Here is a 20,377-nt window from a genome sequence, read left to right on the forward strand (position 1 = left end):
GCTGGGGCTCCTCTTCCTGGAAAGTGATCCTGTCCTAGAGTGACAGTATGCCTTGCCTGGGCTCATGCTGCAGTCCAGCCACAGAGCTGGGATTTTAGCAGAGTTCCCTCAGACCCTCTTTACCCAGAGGTGTGTGAGACTGTTTTCCATCTCCTTTTGGTCCAACTGAAGTGTCAGTACCTTGGCACTAGGGGGATGGTTTTTTCAAGTTAAGTGTTTCTGTAGTCTGTTACAGATATAGGAAACCAGCCTCACCTTTTCCTAGGGACACTCCAAAGCTGTGGAGATAGCTGCTCTTTAAACTGGCCTCATCAATGAGATAAAAACCCAAAGGGAAGGAGGCAGGTCTTCATTGGGCCCTATTAAGTATCATCCCTTCTGAAGAACATTAGGTTTCAGTGCTCTCTTTGAATTTCAGTGCATGCAAGAGATGGGAAATGGGAAGGCCAACCGACTGTATGAGGCTTACCTCCCTGAAAATTTCCGGCGACCTCAGACAGACCCGTATCCTTTCTGACCTGTGACTTCATACACTGTGGAGGCTGGTGATTCAGCAATGCTGCCTAGGACCTGTCAGCAGATCTTGAATTTGGGGCAGTTATGTGGGGACCATTCAAGGCAATTGAACTCCCCATAGACCTCTCCCTATCAGAGGTTTCACATGTCAAGGGAACAACTCTGCTCAGAGGTTCACCTCTTAAAGCCAAATGATTCTAGTCAGAATTGTAGTGGGTGGTGTGTGAATTCTCTCACATGGCATCGTCTCTGACCATTGATAAATCTGTAAAACCATGGAAAGAGAAATTAGTTTGCTGTTCTCTTTCTACCCATAGTCTAAAATGCTTTCATATGAAATCATTTCAACTCATCCATTCCACCCTATCTGTGAGAGAATTAAAACTGTTGAATAGTTTGCTTGCATGGCGGGGAGGGGCAGGGAACAGTGAGTATTGTAAAATAGGGCATGTGCTGTGTTTCCCACCTGCCTTTAAAGAATGTACTTCCAGAAGATTTTCCTTTTCTTTGTGTAGAGCAACCTTCTATCAACTCAGATCCTACCTCTGTTCTGCCTTGGTTTTATAAGTTGGTATGACAGAGAAAATGCAATCCCTGTTGCCCACCCCCTGGCAATGGCTCTCTCTCTCTCTGGCTGGCTAGGCCGCTCTTCAGCATACAGGCCCAGAGTTTATGAGTGGCCCTACACTCAGAGCTTTTTTGGTGTGGTTAGGGCCTGCCAGAGGTTGTGCTCCAGTGACCCTGCCTTCAAAAAGTTTCACATGATCAGACTAGGACCTTAATGAAGGCAGACTTCAATGGCAGGCTTTTCACTTTAGCTGTGCAAAAGAATCATGGAGAATGAGATGCCGATAAACTTGAATGAATTGTGGTTAAAGGATGGGAAGTTTGTTCCCAGAAACTGGGCATGAGATACCACAAGGAAATGTGGGGAGACCAGGTTGAGGGAAGTCTCCTTTGGGAATGAGGAGGGAATGAGAACTTGTTGGGGAAAGGAAAACCAAGAAAAGTGGCAAGTTGATGTTCTTTGTTGTTACATCTCCTACATATCTCAGATCTAGTAGTCCTTTTTAATGAGTGTTCACCGTCCTTTTTTACTTCATCCTTAATCAGCTGCTTGCAGAGCTGTAGAAGGATTTATCAGAGATAAGTACGAGAAGAAGAAGTACATGGACCGAAGCCTGGACATCAATGCCTTTAGGGTTAGTTTTATGTCTTTTATGTAAATAAGGTTGACCAAAAAAAAAGAATCTGGAAACCACCCTGCAAGGGACTGAACAAACCACCAGTTTAAATATGTCAGAAGGAGGAAGGAAGTTAAGTAGAGAAACATGGGGCCACTTAGTGATTTGGGTGCAAGGAGCCTGTTCTGGAACTAGAAAGAGACTGAATTCTTTGGCTTGGTTTATACTAAGGATGATGATAGGGGAATTTCCACTTTCACATTGTCCCTTTGGACCTTGGCAGGTACAAATTACTAGACCAAAGAAGAGTAAAGACATGTCATTCTTTTTTTTTTTTCCTTTTCGAGGGCAATTGGGATTAAGTAACTTGCCCAAGGTTACACGGCAATTTTTTTTGTGTGGGTGTTAAGTGTCTCAGGCTGGAACTGAGCTCAGGTCCTCCTGACTCTGGGGCCAGTGCTTTACTCGCTGCGCCACCTAGCCACACCCATAAGTCTTTCTTTAAATTAACAAGGCAAGTCAGCAAGCACCTGCCATGTGCCAAGGAACTGTGCTAAGCGTTTGCGATATAAAGAAAGGCAAAAAAAAAATCTTGCACTCAAGTTTAATGGGGAAGACAATTGTGTACAGACAATACAGAACAATGAAAACAAGCAGCGAGGGGAGGGTACCAGTATTGAGGGTGATAAGGAAGGGCTTCTTTTAGAAGGCAGGAGATAGATATGTGCAGAGAGAAAGTTCCAGGCATGGAGGGCAACCAGTGAAAACACCCAGTTTGGAGAGGGAGTGTTTTGTTCAAATAGCAAGGAGGTTCAGGCAAGTAGATCCTTACACCAAAGTCAGCAAAATAGATCTAGATAAACTGCCAAGAAGGAATGGTAAACAAAAGAATTTTATTCACCTGTTGGCCTAAGTGTGAACCTGTTATTACAAATGACCATTATGCCTTCCAACTGATGAGTGTTGAAATTGACCCCATGGCAGAGGAGGGTTCTAGAGGAACCTGGGAACTACTACATGATGTCTATTTCCCAATCCAGGAGTCTTGTGAGATCTATAGTAAATATTCAGTATCACCAAATACTTAAAGAAACCCTATTGGTGAGAAGGCAGGATGATTTCATTAAGGGCAAAATCTACCAAAATAATCACTTTAGAGCTTTTTGAGGCGATAAATATGTGCTGACAAGGTTACATCCTTTGAAGACTGTCTTTTTAAAAATTGAGTCCTTGTGAACACAGGGTTGCCCTTTACATATACAGACCTGACTCAGAAACAGAATGCCAGACATAGTGAGAGATGGAAACTTCTCTAGATAGAAATATGGAAAGAGTGGGGTTCTTCAGAGAGCAAAGCAAGGAGCAATCTTATTTAACAGTTCAATGCAGTTCAACAGACTAACAGTCCAGTGTATTCAAGGAATTGCATAAGGTGACAAAGATGAAAAACTACATGGTACCTTCCTTCAAGAAGCTCACATTCTAATGGGAGTCATATGACCTACATAGAAATAAATAGGATACAAAGAAAAATGTGCTAGGAGCAAAGGAGAGCCAGGCAAAGTGATCTGAAAAATTTGAGAAAGATCCCTTTCCCTTGAAGGGAAACAAGGAGGGAATGCTTCATGGAGGAAGTAGCAGTGTTTGAAGAAAAGAACCATAACCAGCTAGGGGGAAGGCGGAATGTCATGGAACTACTTAACATTCAGTCCAATGCAGTTCAAGAAACCATATGTGCAAAGGTGTGGACATAGGAAGGGACAGGCTGAGAATGGGGGAAGGGGAAGGAGAAGAATTCATTTTCCATAAACTGTATAAAGCAGAGTCATGAGAGATAGAGGCTGAGTGGGTTCATTGGAACCAAATTGTTTTTACAGTTGAATAGCAGGGTCAGTAATTTAAACTTATATAGGGAAAAGGACTGATTCTGATTTCATTTGTCTAGAGAACAACTTTTATAGTCTTATTAGGAGAGCTGGAGGAGGGAGTAGACAGTTAATACAGGTTGTGAGTGATACTGATTCCTGTCAAGTAGTGAAAAGTTGAGCCAATGGGAATGCAAGATCCTAGAAGATTGCTAGCCTAGGTTGAATGGGAAGAATAGTAACAGATGCGTTTCAGTGTAAGTGATATTTTTGGGGAAAGAACCCAGAGCATATCCATAGATTGATGTATTCAGAGCCATTAGTAATGACTCTGACAGTCATTGCACATTGTTGCCTGAAGATATCTACCCATTCTTTATGCATGACAATAAAGCCATCACTAAGAATGGTGCTGGGAACAAAACAGATGGTTCTGCGCATTGTGAATCAAAATCCAATTAGATATGAGCTAGATGAACCCCGAAAAGAAAAACATTAAGTAAAACCTTTTATCTTACATTTTTACTAAACTCTATGTGTCTAGATCCAGAATAATGCCCTTTTTTTTCTGGTTGCTGTACAACAGTACCATGGAACTAAAAGATCACTGGTTGAAATCTGAAACATAGGTTTGAACCCAGGGAGCTCCTTAGCTCACTACCTCTGTGACTTGGAGCAAGTCACTTCCCTTCTCTGAGGCTTAATTTCTTCATTGCTAAAATGAAGGTTAGATTAAGAAGACCTTAAAGGATGCTTCCAGCTCTAAAAATCATATAATTCTAAGTGTTTAAGGGGGCACGGGGAGCTGTTGTATGAAGATAGAGTAAAAAGCTTAATAATCTTTAGTCTGAGAAGATGGCATCAGGTTCAGGTGAAACATGGGCACAGCTGATCAGGTGGCAGGGCTCTCAGAAGCTGTCCAGTCCAATCCGGATATGAGCAAATGTGTAAAATCCTGGATCATCCTTATTCTCTTCATCCAGGAATATTAGATTGAGGATGGGGGCACCTTTGGAAGAGGTGAATTAAGGACACAGAAGTCCTACTTTAACACACTAAATAGTAACCTTGTTATCCTCCAAGAGGTGGTATAGGTGAGAATAGATTTGTTTTTTAGCTCCTGGATGACAGAGCCATTGCATAATAGCTCACAATTTTTATGGCGCCTTGAGATTTCAATGGCCCTTTCCCTATAATGACACTTGGGGGCAGGTGGTATAAATCTTTCCTTCCCCATTTTATACATGAGGAAAGTGATGTTTCTGAGGGCACAGAAGTGGTTAAATATTTGAGCCGGGATTTGAACTCGAGTCTCTGGACTCCAGTTTGATCACTCTTTTGACTACATGATGCCACCTCTCATTTTAGGTTACTAAGGGAAACTCATCTATCTGTAGGTGTGCCTCATGTTTCTGTCATATGAGCCTGTATATTGGCGTCTCTGAGACAAAATGCCTGGCAGGATGTGCTGCAGCTCCAAGCTGTGTGGCATCTGCATAGAATTGTGGGGCTTCAGGGCAGTTCTCCATTACTGAGTTTTTAATGCTTGAAATTGTCACCAAATAAATGGTTCTAATCACTGTGGGTCCTTATGTGTTCTTCTGCTTTGTTAAATCCTTCACAGAAAGAAAAAGATGATAAGTGGAAAAAGAATAATGAGCCAGCTCAAGAGAAGAAAGTGGAGCCTGTGATTTTTGAGAAAGTCAAAATGGTGAGTGGGAGGGAGAGCTTCCCAGGGTGGGAGACCCTTGGCTTCCCTTTTCTCCTCAGTCCTAGGGGACTCTGCTGTAGAGGGTGTCTCTTGGAACCAGGTGGGAACTTTGAAGTTCCATAAACAAGAGGTCCATTCCATGCCTGGCCATGTGACTCTGGAGCATAACCCTCAGTGTTGGGTGAATGTGTTTCTGACCCTCAGGCACTTGGCCAGCCCCTCTTCCCTGCACCCTCCATCAGACTTTCCTAACTTCTTGTTCTCTCATAGGCCCAGACTGCTTCTTCCTCTCTTGGCTTTTCTGGGCTTAGAGATAAACTGTCTTGGTTTTCAGTGTGCCTCTCATGGTACTACAGAGTCCTTCCCTTTTCCTTCGGTGTGGCCAAACCAGCAAAGTTTTTGTTGTTTTAGGTTTTTATTTATGGACACCAGTCTGGTTACTTGTCCCTTTCTTCCTGTCAGTGTTAAATGTTAGTTCCTATTATCTCCTGTCGAACTCTGAATAATAGTTACATTGGTCCAAGAGCATTTATTTTTTTATGACATATTGAAAAGAATTCTTTGAAAAATCATTTCTTTAATAATACTGCATTTTTCAATTTAGCCTCAGAAGAAGGAAGACCTGCAGCTACCTCGAAAAAGCTCCCCCAAAGCAATTGAGCCTGTAATGGACTTGTTGGGCCTTGGTAAGGGTTATGCCTTCCCTTTCTTTCCTGGTCTAAAAAGAGCTGCTTTTCTTTAGAGAGCCACTGGTGCCCAAATGCTGGGGCTGCTTTTCTTTCCCTGGTTTGGTGCCACACCTTAACTCACCTCAGGTATAGTCAGTGCCTACATGCTCTGTACTGGGGGTACAGAGATCAAGATGGCACAGACCCTTTTATCAAGGAGCTTGCAAAATCCAAGGGGGAATACCATACACATGAATGTGATACCAGGGAAAATGAGAAATGCAAAGGTAAACTTTGTGAAAAGGGTATTTAAGAATATGAGGAGGGAGCCTCCCACTGTTGAGTTGGGAGAGTGGGTAGAGGCTTCGTGGACCATGAAGCTCTTGGAAATGAATGTTATAAGGGGTGGCTAGGTGGCACAGTGAATAGAGCACCAGCCCTGGAGTCAGGAGGACCTGAATTCAAATCTGGCCTCAGACACTTAATACAAAAACTAGCCATGTGCCTTGGGCAAGTCACTTAACCCCAATTGCCCTACAAAAAGCAAAAAAAAAAAAAGAATGTTATAAATCTTTGACAAGCTCTGTTCTCCTCCCCCCACCTTACCCTTGCAGACAAAGTTGGAACTCCTCAATACATGTATTGACACAAGTTAGGAAGTCTGAATGTTACCCTAGCTAGTCCCAGTCCCTTCCTCGGATCCAAGACTTCACTAACAACAGTTAACTCCCTTATAACACTTGGGCTTATGACAAGCTTATGCTTCATGGACCAGTATGGTGGTGTCTTTAGGCTTCATTAGGCTCCACACAGAGGCAGATCATAAGCCTTCTGCCCCTTAGGAATCAGTTTCATCAGTTGTTAGGGAAATGAATCACCTAGTAACCAAACTCTAATGATACTGTGCACACTTAGTCATGCCGACCTTCAGGTCACAGATGCACAGCTCTTTGCTGGGCCTTTCCAGGTTGGATGAACTGGCAAGAGCTTCTGTTCAACCCCAAGAACCCAGGGTCATTTCCCAACAGTGATGAAACATCACAGGAAGATGGCACTGGGAGTGTTGCTCCCCCCTAGCATCAAAAGTAAGTGGTCAGTGTTAGCATGTGCTTATGTTTTTGTGACTTCTTCTCTTTCTAGATGCTCCCGTGGCTTCCTATAGCATCACAAACAGCAAGACCAGTAACACTCTAGAAAAGGATCTAGATCTCTTGGCCTCAGTTCCATCATCTTCTCTCTCAGACTCCAGAAAAGTGAGACTTGTGAATCTGTCAGGCTTGAAGCAAGTACTGAGAGGAGAGAGTATTTAAAGTTTTAAAACATCAAGTCTTTGGATAGTATTTACTGCCTTACTCTTTAATTGACTTTACCTGACCAGATATTTCTTCCGAGTCCATTTTACCTACCAATGACTTTTTGGTTTCATTTGTCTTGCAAAAAGGGAGGTTCCTCAAATGGGTTTCTGATTAAATTGGTGTAAAGCTCCAAAGGCTGACTGGGTTATCATCCCTTTCTGTGATCATCATCATGGGGGTGGGGGGAAGGGGAGAGGTAGAGTGCTAGGAAAGAAAAGGCCATCCTTAGGAGCCTATCAAGCAGATAGCTTCAGGTTTATAAATGGTGAAAAAAAAAATGTGACCCCCATCTCTGGAAACTTGAACCTTAAGCTGAGTTATTATAGCAAGTGTCATTATTGACACTTGGGATGGGAAGGTAGATTGAATTTGTATTCCTCTACCCCGAGGCCCCTTTTCACTTTCCCTTCTCTCTTTGCTTGAAGGTTGTAGGATCTATGCCAACTGCAGGGAATGCCAGCTCTGTTCCTGAAAATCTGAACCTGTTTCCTGAACCAGGGAGCAAAGCAGAAGAATCAGGCAAGAAACAGCTCTCTAAAGACTCCATTCTCTCACTTTATGGATCACAAACCCCTCAGATGCCTGCTCAAGGTAAATTTCATATGGAAGGGAGTTTGTTGGACATTTGCAATGTTGAAGGGTAGACATGTGGGACTGATAGATAATCTAAGAGTTGGAAGGGTACTTGCTGCTGGTGTAGCCTTAGGTACTTGTGAGCATGCTGTTTTAAATGTACCTGTTTGACCCTTCCTGAGAAGCCACAAAATGTCCACAGGCAGGTGCCAATTTAACAGCTGCCATACTTCCAATTCAGAGCAATAAGAGATAGGAATCAGTCATGGGCCAAAGATTCAGCCAAAGGAGGAGGAAGGGGCTGAGGTACTTGGCTTGGCCTTAGAAAGGAGGTAGCTATAGATGGACTTAATTAGTCATAAGCCTGGATGGGCTATTAAGAAATAGGGCCTTTGGGGGCAGCCAGGTAGCACAGAGAGTAAGAGCACTGGTCCCAGTGTCGGGATGACCTGGGGATTGAATCCGGGCTCAGACACTTAGCACCACACCCAGAAATAACTGGCCGTGTAACCTTGAGCAAGTTGCTTAACCCCAGTTGCTTTAAAAAAAAAAAAAAAAGAAAAGAAACAGGGCCTTTGACTCGAGTGTCCCAGTCTCTCTCACTGAGTCAGGCTGCCCACTTAGACCACCCTGAGCATTAAAATTCGTATAGATAGACTCATAGCAAGCCTCTTACACTTAGTGGTATTTAGATATCAAGGCAGACTAGAAGCCAGGCTGACTCTGCCTAACCATGGACATGAGACCCATCAAAAAGTCCTAGATTAAGGTGTAGCTTTATTCCTGCCGCCATTCTGCAGATGGGCCACCTTGAGAACCATGTTAGTCTCTTTCAGATTTCTTTTTCTAAAGTGTGTAGGTCTCTTGTCACTACCTTCTCAGGCCTTCTGTACCCTCTCCCTGCCCCCTTGGGTTTGTAGCTCCCTAAGAACAGATATTGTCATTTTTCATCTCTGAATCCACCTTACACAGTGACTTCTGCACTTTTTTTTTGTCCAGACCTCTGATTTCATCAGGATACAGGAACTCTCAATGTGGAATTTTCTCTGCTGGTGTCAATCAGCAACTTACCTGTAACTTATCACCTGAATCCTGAGGGGTTAAGGTCTGATGCCAGTATGTGTCAGAGATAGGACCTGAACCTTCTTCCTTTCTGATTCCAGAGTCAGAGGACCTGGAGTCCCATCTTCCTTCTACTCCTCATCCTCTATGTACCCATTAACAAAGTACTTCTTCTTTCTGTTTCCCCATCTGTAAAAAGAAAGTACTGAGCTAGTTGATTTCTAAGGTCCCTTCCAATTGGGACATTCCCTAGTCCTGACATTTTTAAGAACACTGACTTAAAAGAGTGAATATAAATGGCTAGGGGTGCAGCCTGGGATACAGCCCTGGGTAGGGTGCAGGGGAAGAGCGTTCTCCCTCCAAGAGGATGGAAGGTTTCTTGGAGGAGGTGAGATCTGAGCAGATTTGTGAAGCAGAGAAAGCTGAAACAGCAGAGGAGGAAAGGGTCCAAAAGGGAGGCAGCCCTGGGGAGATGAGGAGCAAGTCAGATGGGAGAGGCAGCCAGCAGCTTAGCTTTCTGAAAACATCCCCTTCCTAAGCCTTAGTCCATTTGCTTGTAAAAATGGGGGTGGTAATTCTTGCATTGCTGACCTACCACAGTCACTGTGAGGAAAATACTGTTTCAAAGTGCCCTTGAAAGAAGAACTGCTATTAACCACCATTTAAAGGAGCTCAGGGGAGGGCAGAAGAAACAGGACTGGTGCAGGCATCTGGAAACCTGAGCCTGAGGCCCAGCTCTGGTGTGATATAATGGGGGCATGTGTCACGGCTTGTATCTCACTGCATTGTTGTGGCTGCAGCAGTGGTATAAGAACATCTTTAGAGAATAAAGTCTGTGTCAGACTGTCTTGAGGACACTCATGAGAAGACTGGATAGGGTTAGCTGTTAGCCCTCCCTCAGCTCCCTAATAAATGTGCATCTGTTCTCTTGCAGCAATGTTCATGGCTCCAGCTCAGATGGCCTACCCTGCAGCCTACCCCAGCTTTCCTGGTGTCCCTCCTACTGGTACCATGATGGGAGGGATGATGCCCCCTCCAGTGGGCATGCTGGCCCAACCTGCAGCTGCTGGAATGGTGGCCCCTGTAGCCATTCCACCAGGCTATGTAGGCGGCGTGCAGGCCGCGGTGATGGGTGTTCCCAATGGCATGATGGCTGCCCAGCAGGCTGGCTATGTCACAGGCATGGCAGCTGTGCCCCAGACAATGTACGGCATCCCACCAGCACAGCAGCTTCAATGGAACTTGGCTCAGGTGAGACTTGGCCTTCTATGGAGGCTGTCACCCCATCCCACTCTGTGATGCCTCTGACTTTTCTGTTCTCTTCCTCTGACCAGAGGAATCCTTTCTTTGCTCTTTTCCTAGAAGGTCTGCAGTCTCATAAGGTAAGTTCTCCCATCCCTTCCTGCTCTAAATATAGGATCCTGAGGAAGACAAGCCTGGAGGAGGGGTGAGATCACAGTCTTCAGGCGCTGAAAGGCCATCATGGGGAAACAGGATAGCACTTCTGCTTGCCTTCGGAGGCCAAAACTAGGACCAGGGAGGGGAAATTGCAGACAGGCAAATCCTGGCTCATTTTTAAGGAAAAACTTTTCAAGTGAGAGCTGTCCAGCAGTGGCTTGTACTGGCCTTGGAACTAAAGAGCCCTTGGTTAGTGGAGGCTAGGTAACCATTTGTCAGGGAGGTGTAGAGGTGTTTCCTCTTCAGGTATACATTGGACTAGGTACCTTTTGAGCTCAGTTCCTTCTAACTCTTAGAGTTTGTAATCTTCAAAGAAAAAGCCCTCTGGGTATTTAATTTTTTATTAGAAATGTAACAGCATTCAAGAAATGTCAATAGCATTGAGAAAATCAAATATTGACTTAGTATTTTATATTTGGTTCCATTTTGTAATTAATTCTATTCTGTAACTCCCTGAGCCATGTTTCTTTGTCTCTTGAGTTAAGTTTAGAAGTTCATGAATCCAGAAGTTCAGTTTTCCTTTCCCAGTTAAATTTAAAAGTTGTTTCCCTGCAAATCACTTTAATTGAAAGAAAACTATTATATCTGTTTCACTAGCTGTCTTTGTAAAATTAGAAAAAATCTGTTCTCCTTGAAGGGTGCAGGTGGATGCCTGGGAGTTTCTTATCACTGTGGCACTGACTGTGCTTCAAGAAAGTCTGATCTGTTATCACTGTGGCACTCACTAGGCATGCAGGTGGACACCACCAGTGAGCTTTCCCTAGCAACAAGATGGAAGGAAGGGCTATTGCTAGCCCTGCCTTACAGACTTCTGTCCAGTCAGATTGTTTTTCATCATCTCTGACACTTCAAGCTTTATATCCAATCATATTGTTTCCCAGCTGTGATATTTCCTGTTCTTTGTTCTATGTGCTCCCCAAAACTGTGAAGGCTAGTAACCCCTACCTTGTGATCTTTTAGGCTTACTGAGGAATTGATAGACCCATTTTATTGGTAATTGTTAGGCCTGCCAATAAAGCGAACATGCTTGGAACTTCATGCTTCAGTTTACCTTAATTTCAATTGCAACAGTATGAAATTAAATCCTGTGTCACAAACCTAAGCTATTTCTGTTTTTTACTAATTATATGATATACATATAAAATAATTTATTTTTTCTATTCCCCCTTTCATTCACTTCTGTCTCCAGACTTAAAGCCAGCAAAGGCAACAAAACTTTCTTTTATATCATTTTGTGTGTGTCTCACTCTGCTCTCCTCTCTTTGCATCACTTTAAGTATTTCCATATTTCTTTGCATTTATCATTTTTTATAGCAGTGATATTCTATGCTGTATCACAACTTAATTAGCCATTTACCAAACATTGCACATGTAGGTCATTTCTAATTTCTTGCTATTATAAATACTGCAAAGTATTTTTATACAGATAAGTCTTTTTAATAATGTCCTTGGGATTCAATAACAGAGACCCCTGTTATCCAGCAAGATGAATTAGACATGGGAAACATTGGGTGCATCTTCTTTTTATAATTTCTTGCCTAGTTCTGCTGCCAAACCCCAATCTTCCTCATTAATGAAGGGCAAAAATGTTTCCTTTCCACAAAGAATCAGTGCCTTGGATTCCCCTTTTGCCAGAAGGCAATGACTGGACAGTCAAAGATCTAGTGAGCACTATAGAATACTTGGATTTTCATCCTGAGTTTGCTGTTGGCTCTTTTTTTGACCTTAAACTTTCTCCTCCAAAATTGGGCTAGAAGATACTATGTGGTTATGATATCCTGTGATTCTGTAATACTCACCTGAATTCAGCCTTTCCCTTCTGTCTGGGGCGTTGTGCTTTCTTCCTTTATGTTTTTATTCCCTGGTGAAAGCCGCTTCAGTAGCCCTCTTTGGGCCTTTGAAGCATAGTTTCTTTTTTGGGTTCCTTTCCATGCCCCCAGATGGGTCATATAGCAGCTTTCTCACTGTCTTAAGCAGCAATACCCTAGCCTGGTCCCCAGCTTCTCTAGAACTCACTGAGAGCTCTTCTTTCTGTCTTGTTATTTTTCTCTTGTATACTCTTTTTAAAGGACATTGGGGTTATTCTCTTCCTCCCCACTTTTTAATCATGGCACCCTTGAAACATTCTGGTTTCTTCCTTTCCCCTTGCTTGTTATAAATGGATTGATTCTAGTCCCTTGCATGCAAAGACTCCACAAGTAGACATCTGGCCTGCAGTAGCACAGGGTGTTGGAAAAGACAGACTGGGCTGGAGATGTTCCCCCTCACAAGGAAGCACTAATAACCCTCTTAATTTAAGACCACACATAGAGATTGGATAAGGCCTCCAGGGAATGGACTTAACAAGGAAGTACCTTCAGTTACTTACATATTAATCCTAGCCAACTGTCTCTGGCTTCCTGAGCATTGGGGATCTTGGCAGTCAGTTCCCAGTAAACTTGTCATGTTAGGACATGATGAGATTGGTGACTGGTGATTGCTGTGCCTGAAAGACAAGTAATGCACTGAAAAAACATAACCCAACTTGATTCTGGACTTGAGTCAGGAGATCTGAGCTCAGCTCCTTTGCTCAATGTCCCTGGCCTAAGCCTTAGCTTTGTCTGTAAAATCACAGAATCCCAAGTTGATCTCAGAGACTGGCAAGTCCAGCCTACAACTAAACGAGATTTCCCCTCTACAACTCACACAACGAGTGGACATCTTTGCTTGAAGACCTCTGTGAATAGGGAACCCACTATTTCTTGAAGCAAACTAGTAAAATCTAAATTGGCCTTTGGAATTTCCACCCTCTGGAATCAAATAGAACAAAAATGTTCTAGCTTCCACAGGACAGCTCGTTAAGTACTTGAATGTATCTGTCATGTACTTCCTCCCAAGTTTTCTTTTCCCCAGGCTAGACTTTCCTGATTTCTTCAGCTCTACTTAACGTGGCACAGAAAATCCATGCCCTTCAGTTTCTTGCCTGCCCTCCTGGATCTTCTCCAGCATGTCAGTGTCCTTCCTAAAATATGGTGGCCAGGACTGAACACATTACTCCAGATGTCATCTAACCATTGTAGAGGATAATGGGACTGTCACCTTCTTTGTCCTAGGTACGATGCCCCTTTGTAATGGAGCCTGAGATTGCTTTTTCTGTTTTTTGCCTGGTATATCACATTGTTGACATGCAGTCCACCAAAACCCTCAGATCTTTTTCAGACTGCTGCCTGGCCATGCCTCCTCCATCTTGTACTTGGGAAATTGATTTTTTTCAACCCAAGTGTAAGATTTGGTGCTTATTCCTATTAAATTTTATCATTTAGCGCAGTGTTGAAATCTTTTTGAATCCTGACAGAGTGATCTATTTGTTAGCTATTCCTCCTAGTTTTGTGTTTTCAAATAGCAGATGTATGCTGCGACTTTATCCTGGTCATTGATATAAATGTTGTATAGCATAAAGTCAAACAGATCATTTGGTCCCTCCTTTGGAGACCTTCAGAACTGTCATTAGATTATTAATGATGACTCTGGTCCATTAAACCATTTCTGAATCCACCTAATTGGACTGTCTTCTAGCTCACATCTTCCCATCTTTTCCACAAAAGACTTGTTCAAATGCTTTGACAAAATTTAGGTAACCATACCTCCACCATTACTGTGAATTAATTGTCAAAAAAAGGAATAAAGTTAGTTTGATATGACCCATTCTTTTTTCTAACTTACTTTTTTAATTCATAAGCATTCATCTTTTCTTCTAGTCTTTTCTCTCGCCCCCATCCCTTCCTCCCAAAAGGAAGAAAAGCAAAACCTTTGTAACAAATATACATAGTCAAGAAAAACAATCCCCCTTCCCCCTCCCCCCCACCATTGGCCACATCAAAGAATTCATATCTTAGGCATCTTTAGTTCCTTCCCTATTGTCAGGAGGCAGCTAACATGCTACATCATTGGTCTTCTGGAATCATGGTTGGTCACTGCATCAATGAGAGTTCTTAAAGTCTTTCAGAGTTATTTATCTTTACATTGTTGTTGCCCTCGTGTAAGTGGTTCTGCTGGTTCTGCTCACTTCATTCTGAATCAGTCATTGTGAGTTTTCTCAGGTTTCTATGCCCCATTTTTGATGAGGCTATGGTGGCCCCTTGTAATCACTGGTTCCTTCTGTAGATGTTTATTAACCATCAATTTATAATATGTTTTAGAATTTTGCCAGGAATCAAAGCAAAGCTTAATGGCCATATAGTTTGCAAGCTCTGGTGTGTCTTCACTCTTTTTAGAAACTGGTACTTTATTTTTCCCTTCTTCAGTCCTTTGAACTGTTCCAGATAGCTCAGCAATGACATCACTACTATATTATGTAGTTTGTCTAGGTCACATGTCTTGAACTTATCAAGACCAAATAAGTGACTTTTGTAATATCTCCTTGACTCTTCTAGATATCAACCCCTTATTAGCCACTTTGAAAACAGAGGCAGAAATTTGCTCTCCCCAAATCTAGAATGCATTTTAGATTCTTCCTGAATCTCCTCCCTGTCACAAGTTCTAAGTTAATTTGTTCATTCCCCAGTGTTCCCAACTTTTCCATCCCAGGATGAATCAGACCTAGAATAGCATTTCTCTTTGTTGGTTTCTTAGACCTGTTTGGAGGAGGAAAATATTGAAGCAATTCAGGATATTTTTACTCAGCTTTTGGAAGAGAGAGTGTTCCAGCAGAAATCTGGATAATTGAAGTCTGCCATCACTGCTTTAATCAAGCCTTTGTGTATGCTTGTGATTTTTTTGCAAACTCTCCATGTATTTCTTCTTTACCCAAGCAGTTTCTAGTATGGTCCTATACCCATTTCACTTCTGTTTTTGTCTACCTTGATCTCTAACACATTTCCCACCTTTTTCCACCCCTGGATTTACTTAATATGTAATGCTCTTCTGCCCTCATTTTTTGCCTGTCTCCTGAATAAGACTCTATATCTACATGAGTCCAGTGCTAGTGTCAGTGATACCTATGAAGTCAAATTTGCCTCTGTATTAGGGTCTTTACTTATTGTTACCCTATACTTTGCAAATGTGTGTATCAATACTGGAGGCCAAGAGTGTGATTGTCTCCTTTATTGGATGTTGTCTCTTGTGAGCTTGTGGATTTCTCTGCTGTGATTGTTCCTATTCTCTTGGTAGATGTACAAAGGCAGTTATTTCCATGCCTCTTTTTTTGTTCGTTCATTTGTTTAAAGTTCTTTTTGTTAGCTTTACAGGCCTCTGAGCACATAGATTTTTACTAACCCTTGTTAGGTCCACTCCATTCCTGACTAGGAGCCTGTCATTCCCATATTTTAAAGCCATCACATAGAAATTTAAATTCTCCTTTCACAGTGAAGCCATTCTTCTTCACCACTTCTTTGCTCTCCAAGACTCTTTCTCTTCTGAATCCCTTACTTTTAGGCAAAAGTGATGAAAACACCATCTGTGCCCCAAGATCTTCAGCTTCTTGCCAAAGACAATCTTTAAGAATGCTTTCTAGGCTCCTTCCAGGAGTTTCATTTGTGCACATATAAATCACCAGAAATCAGTGTTGTCATTTATAGTATCTCTTCTACCTAATTTATAGGATTTTGATGAGGAAATAATTTTGCTAACTTTAAAGCACTCTAGAAATAGGAATTAGTAAAGTAATATACTTTAAGCATTCAGGGGTCTCTATAATTTCATCCATGTGGTCACTCGCCTACCCACCCAGGTTACAATTCCTCTACAAATAAACTCTTTGGAGATTTCTGTGATGTCATTACTCGGCAGCCACATTAGTGACTCAGGCCTTTTCATTCAGCTAAGCTGGTCCTCAAATGACACACGTGTCTATCACAGAATCATTGCTCTTAGCCTTCCCTCTGGATATAAGGTGCCAGAGTGGGGGCTTCACTGACATAATCTTTGAGAGCTGCCCACTGCAAGGAGCCTATGATCATTTGGATTTCTGTATTGTTTTAAGCTTTACCAAGTGTTTTCCACATGACCCTGTGAGATAGGCAGTATGTTTTCCCCATTAAACTGCTAAGTAACTGGAACCTTGAGAGAGGCTGATGAGCCTTAGCCTGTGGCCATGTAGCTTGTGCCTGGGACACCCCTTGTCCAGAACTTCAGCTGGTCTCCTGGCTTTATGCTGTATTTTAAACTTTTTTCCTTAGACCCACAACAAGGAGAGGATTTCCTTAGCATAAAGCCAGGGACCCCATCTTTGCATGAATTGGTTCACACTTGGTCCTTACCATCAGGACTTGAAAACATCCTCTCTCCCTTCCAGATGACCCAGCAGATGGCCGGGATGAACTTCTACGGCACCAATGGCATGATGAGCTATGGACAGTCGATGGGCGGCGGGAATGGCCAGGCAGCCAATCAGACGCTCAGTACTCAGATGTGGAAATAAAAGTGGATCACCTGCATTGTTACCACTTCTTTTCCCAAAACTTCCTCTTCTCCCTTCTCCCTGCTTCCCTCTCTACCTCTTCCTGTTTTGTTTGGAAACTGCTCTAGGAGACATACAGGGTTTGGCCTCCCATCCAGCGTGATTACTACCCTCCCTCCTCCCTGCCCCCATACCTGAGACCTGCTTTCTGCTGTCCATGCCCCACACAACCCTCAGAGCCTTGGTGTGCATCCCTTCTTGAGGCAGCAGCAGAGCGCACTCTAGCACCACTGGATTGCACACCCCCAGAGCCCTTTTCCTTATAGGAGAGGAGGCAGCATCTGCCCCCACAACCTCAGAGAGCTCTGTGGGGACTGTTTAGGCACTGAGGGAAAGGGTTAGAGGCCCCTCTGTATCACCCAGATGTCTTTTTTTTTTTTAAGTTTGCTTTTGGGTGGGGAAGGGATGAGAGGAGTGCTGGGTAGAGAAAGGGATTGTAATCAAACTCCAATCATGGGTCTTTGTGAAGGGGAATCACCAGGCTCAGGCTGAGCCAAGGGAGGGAAAAGCAGGGCCATTCTGCTCTGTTTCAAGCAGTCCTCTGGCTGTGACTTTAGTCCTTGTCATTGGGACCCAAGTCACTGTGAGGCTCTGCTGCCTGGAGACGGGCCTCATGCACACATGGTGAGTGAGAATGGGAAGCCTGCCCTTCTTATGAATGGCTTTTTATTGTTTATTTTCCCATCCAAACTGGGGTGGTGGTGGTTTAAAAACAAAATAAAAAGTTTTAGATTAACAGACTAACAGAAGAGTTAATTTATCGGCAGCTAAGAGCTATTGCCAGGTTTTTTTCCTTACAGTTTTAAAAATGTGTTATCTGCCATCCTAACCAATACCTCCCCTCCTACCCCCCCCCCCCGCAGTCCTGTTTGTTCTGGGGTAGCCCTGGCACCTCTGTTTCTTGCACATTTTATACTGTGCATGAGGCAGAGACCCCAGGCAGCTTTCCTGTCAATCACCATTCACCTCACTAGAAAATCAAAACAAAACAATTTTGCTTAAAAGATTTCATTTGCGTGAACCAAAATTTTCAGTTGACTTTCTCCTGTGTATATGTAAATTCCTGAATAAACATTGCAGTGCGATGCTGTGTGTTTGACCATGCTTGTGTATATGTGAGAAAAAAGAGAGCGTCCTAGAGTTGTGCTTGTCCTTCCTTCTCCAGGAGGACCAGAACATCAGGGAGATGATGCCATGACTGCAACTGACTTGGATTAGAGTGAGGGAGGGCTGGGCAAGGGCACCAGCCTCACTTTCTCCTCCATAGTCCTCTGGGTCCAATGGCCAGATATTCATCGGGATGACTGGAGATGGCCCAGGATGCCGTGGGAGACCCTGGCCCTTTTAGGTTAAGGCCTTTTCAGGTTCTCACTCTACTGCCCATTCAATGAATAGGCCTCTTTAAGTAGTTACTCAAGGGATGGCCCCTTTAGTTTAAACAAAAGAGGGCACTCTGGACCACCAAAGACCAAGGCCTTTGGATGCTTGGCTTCTAGGCACTGCCAAGTCAGTGCCTGACTTCTGTAGACTGGTGGGCAACTTTTGGTAACTAGAGGGGAAATCTTGGGGAGATCATGACTGAGGCCTGGAAATCAGTATCTCCATTTCCCTGGTATCCAGTGCTTTTAGATATTTGATATAGCTCAGTCACCCAGACCATAAATAGGGTGCTAGAAAGGCTATCTTGACATACAGCTTTTGGGGTAGAAGAAAGACCCCACAGTCTGCATATTGAAAATCAGATTCAGACCTCTCTTGGCCACCAGCCTTAGGAGGAATGGTAACACAGACTAGAACTAGGAATTGACCAAGCCCAGAGCTGTTGTGACAGGAGCTGGGCCTACCACATAAATTCTTGAGACAGGAACCACATTGTGGGCATAGACAGGGCTTCAGTCACTAAAGCATTAGACCAGTCATCAGTTAGACCCACCTTGGAGTAGCCATTTCGCACAGCCAGGCTGTGAGGGGCCACTGTGCCACTAGGGGTCACCATGACTTAAAGCACCAGGAGAGAGCACTGGGACATTAGCTGGGAATTTTCAATCCTTAGATCAGCCATGAAATCAAGGAGTGAGTAGATCTAAAAGAATATTAGACTAAAATTTTAGTTTAGACTTGAAATTTAGATTAAAATTTTAGTTTAGCATCAAAAAATTTAGTATCAATCGATCATAGCCTTTTTTCTTTTCAACTTTGAGAGGGCAAATCTGGGAGTCTAAAAATGTACTGAGCAGTTGTGTGCTTTTGGGCAAATTGCTTCTGCTCTGAACCTGGGGACCTTGTATATGTAAAGTAGGAAGAGCACCTCCATCCTACCTCACCAGAAGGCCTTGTAAATTATCAAGTACTATATAGAAAGGGGAGCCATTTGGGGTCTGGCTTTCCTGTGAGAATTTGCATGAGGGAAGGCTGAAGGGCCAGCTGCAGATCCCCAAGATGGCAGCTGTGTATAAGGTAGCAAGGGCATTGTTCTGTCAGAGGCACTGCAGTGTGAAGGCTAAAGGACAGAAACATCTGGGGCTTCAGGAATGAGTCATACATTGATAGATTTAAAGGGGCCTTAGAGGCCACTGAGTCCAACTCTTCATTGTAGAGATGAGGAAACACACTCAGGTCAAGTGACTGGATCTTGGTCCCAAAGATAGTAAGCATCAGAGGCAGGTCTTTCTGACTCCAAGTCCAGGGCTCTCTCCATCCTGCCATCATGAGATGAAGCATAGTATCATGTTTGAAAGAGAACTGCATTTGGTGTCCCAGGTCCTCAATTTAAACCCCAGCTTTGCTATTCTTACTACCTGTGCCCTTAGGTAAGGCCTCTGGGACCCACTTTCCTCATCTCTAAAGTGAAGGTATTGGACTTAGCCTCTAAGGCCCCTTCCAGTTGTCAGTCCTAAGATCCTGGGATGTCAGAGCTGGAAAGAACCTTAGAAATGATCTAGTCCAGTACATTCTCTCATAGGAGAAACCAACTCACAGGGAGACAGTGTGGGGAACGATGGGAGGAATTCTGTTTCCATACAAGTTAAAGTGCTCCTATCTTTGATAGCAGAATATGGGTCAGAGGTGACTGGTCCTAATCAGAGCAGGGATCTAGCAGGGTCAGGCTTCTGATCAGGGAGGGGGTTAAAGGCTTGTAGGCATGCTTCCCAGGCTATGTGAGGGGAGCATGATCTGGGCAGTTCAAGAGATTGCCTGAACCTTGCCTAGCCAATGGTGAACAAGGCAGGAAATTCTAATGGAAGGAGTACAAAAGGACTCCCATTTGTCTGAGTCGGGGCACTCCATTAAGGGAGCTACCCATTTATTCAGAAAGAATAAATGGAATGAAAACCTTCCTGACTTTCCAATGAATATCATTTATTCCTAGCCTAAACATATTTCTCACAACAGTGATTTATGTCCAGTGAATGCTCTCTCTCTTACACCTTCCTGCCTTGCCTCTTGGGTGGGGTCTTGAAACTGCTTTAACTCATCCCCAGCTGCTGGAGGGACGTTTCCCCTCATTCTTTCACGGGACAGATCATTCAAAGAAGGCATCCAACAAAC

General features: G+C 43.4%; 1 protein-coding gene across 2 annotated transcripts in view; it reads left to right on the forward strand.

Moving 5' to 3' along the window:
- Window positions 1–17,913, forward strand: part of SMAP2 (small ArfGAP2) — a 59,486-nt gene extending 41,573 nt beyond the window's left edge. For both annotated transcript variants that reach the window (XM_069068066.1, XM_069068065.1), the window contains exons 3-10: window positions 419–504; window positions 1,640–1,718; window positions 5,190–5,276; window positions 5,881–5,962; window positions 7,085–7,197; window positions 7,725–7,890; window positions 9,869–10,185; window positions 16,664–17,913. In XM_069068066.1, the coding sequence (XP_068924167.1) occupies window positions 422–504; window positions 1,640–1,718; window positions 5,190–5,276; window positions 5,881–5,962; window positions 7,085–7,197; window positions 7,725–7,890; window positions 9,869–10,185; window positions 16,664–16,789 (1,053 nt within the window). In that variant the 5' untranslated portion in view covers window positions 419–421 and the 3' untranslated portion in view covers window positions 16,790–17,913. The remainder of the gene's footprint in view (window positions 1–418; window positions 505–1,639; window positions 1,719–5,189; window positions 5,277–5,880; window positions 5,963–7,084; window positions 7,198–7,724; window positions 7,891–9,868; window positions 10,186–16,663) is intronic.
- Window positions 17,914–20,377: the final 2,464 nt, after the last annotated feature.

The sequence above is a fragment of the Petaurus breviceps genome, unplaced genomic scaffold, assembly GCF_028583685.1.
Source record: "Petaurus breviceps papuanus isolate PSGF00001 unplaced genomic scaffold, PetGlider_PUasm1.0 90760, whole genome shotgun sequence".
NCBI lineage: Eukaryota > Metazoa > Chordata > Mammalia > Diprotodontia > Petauridae > Petaurus > Petaurus breviceps.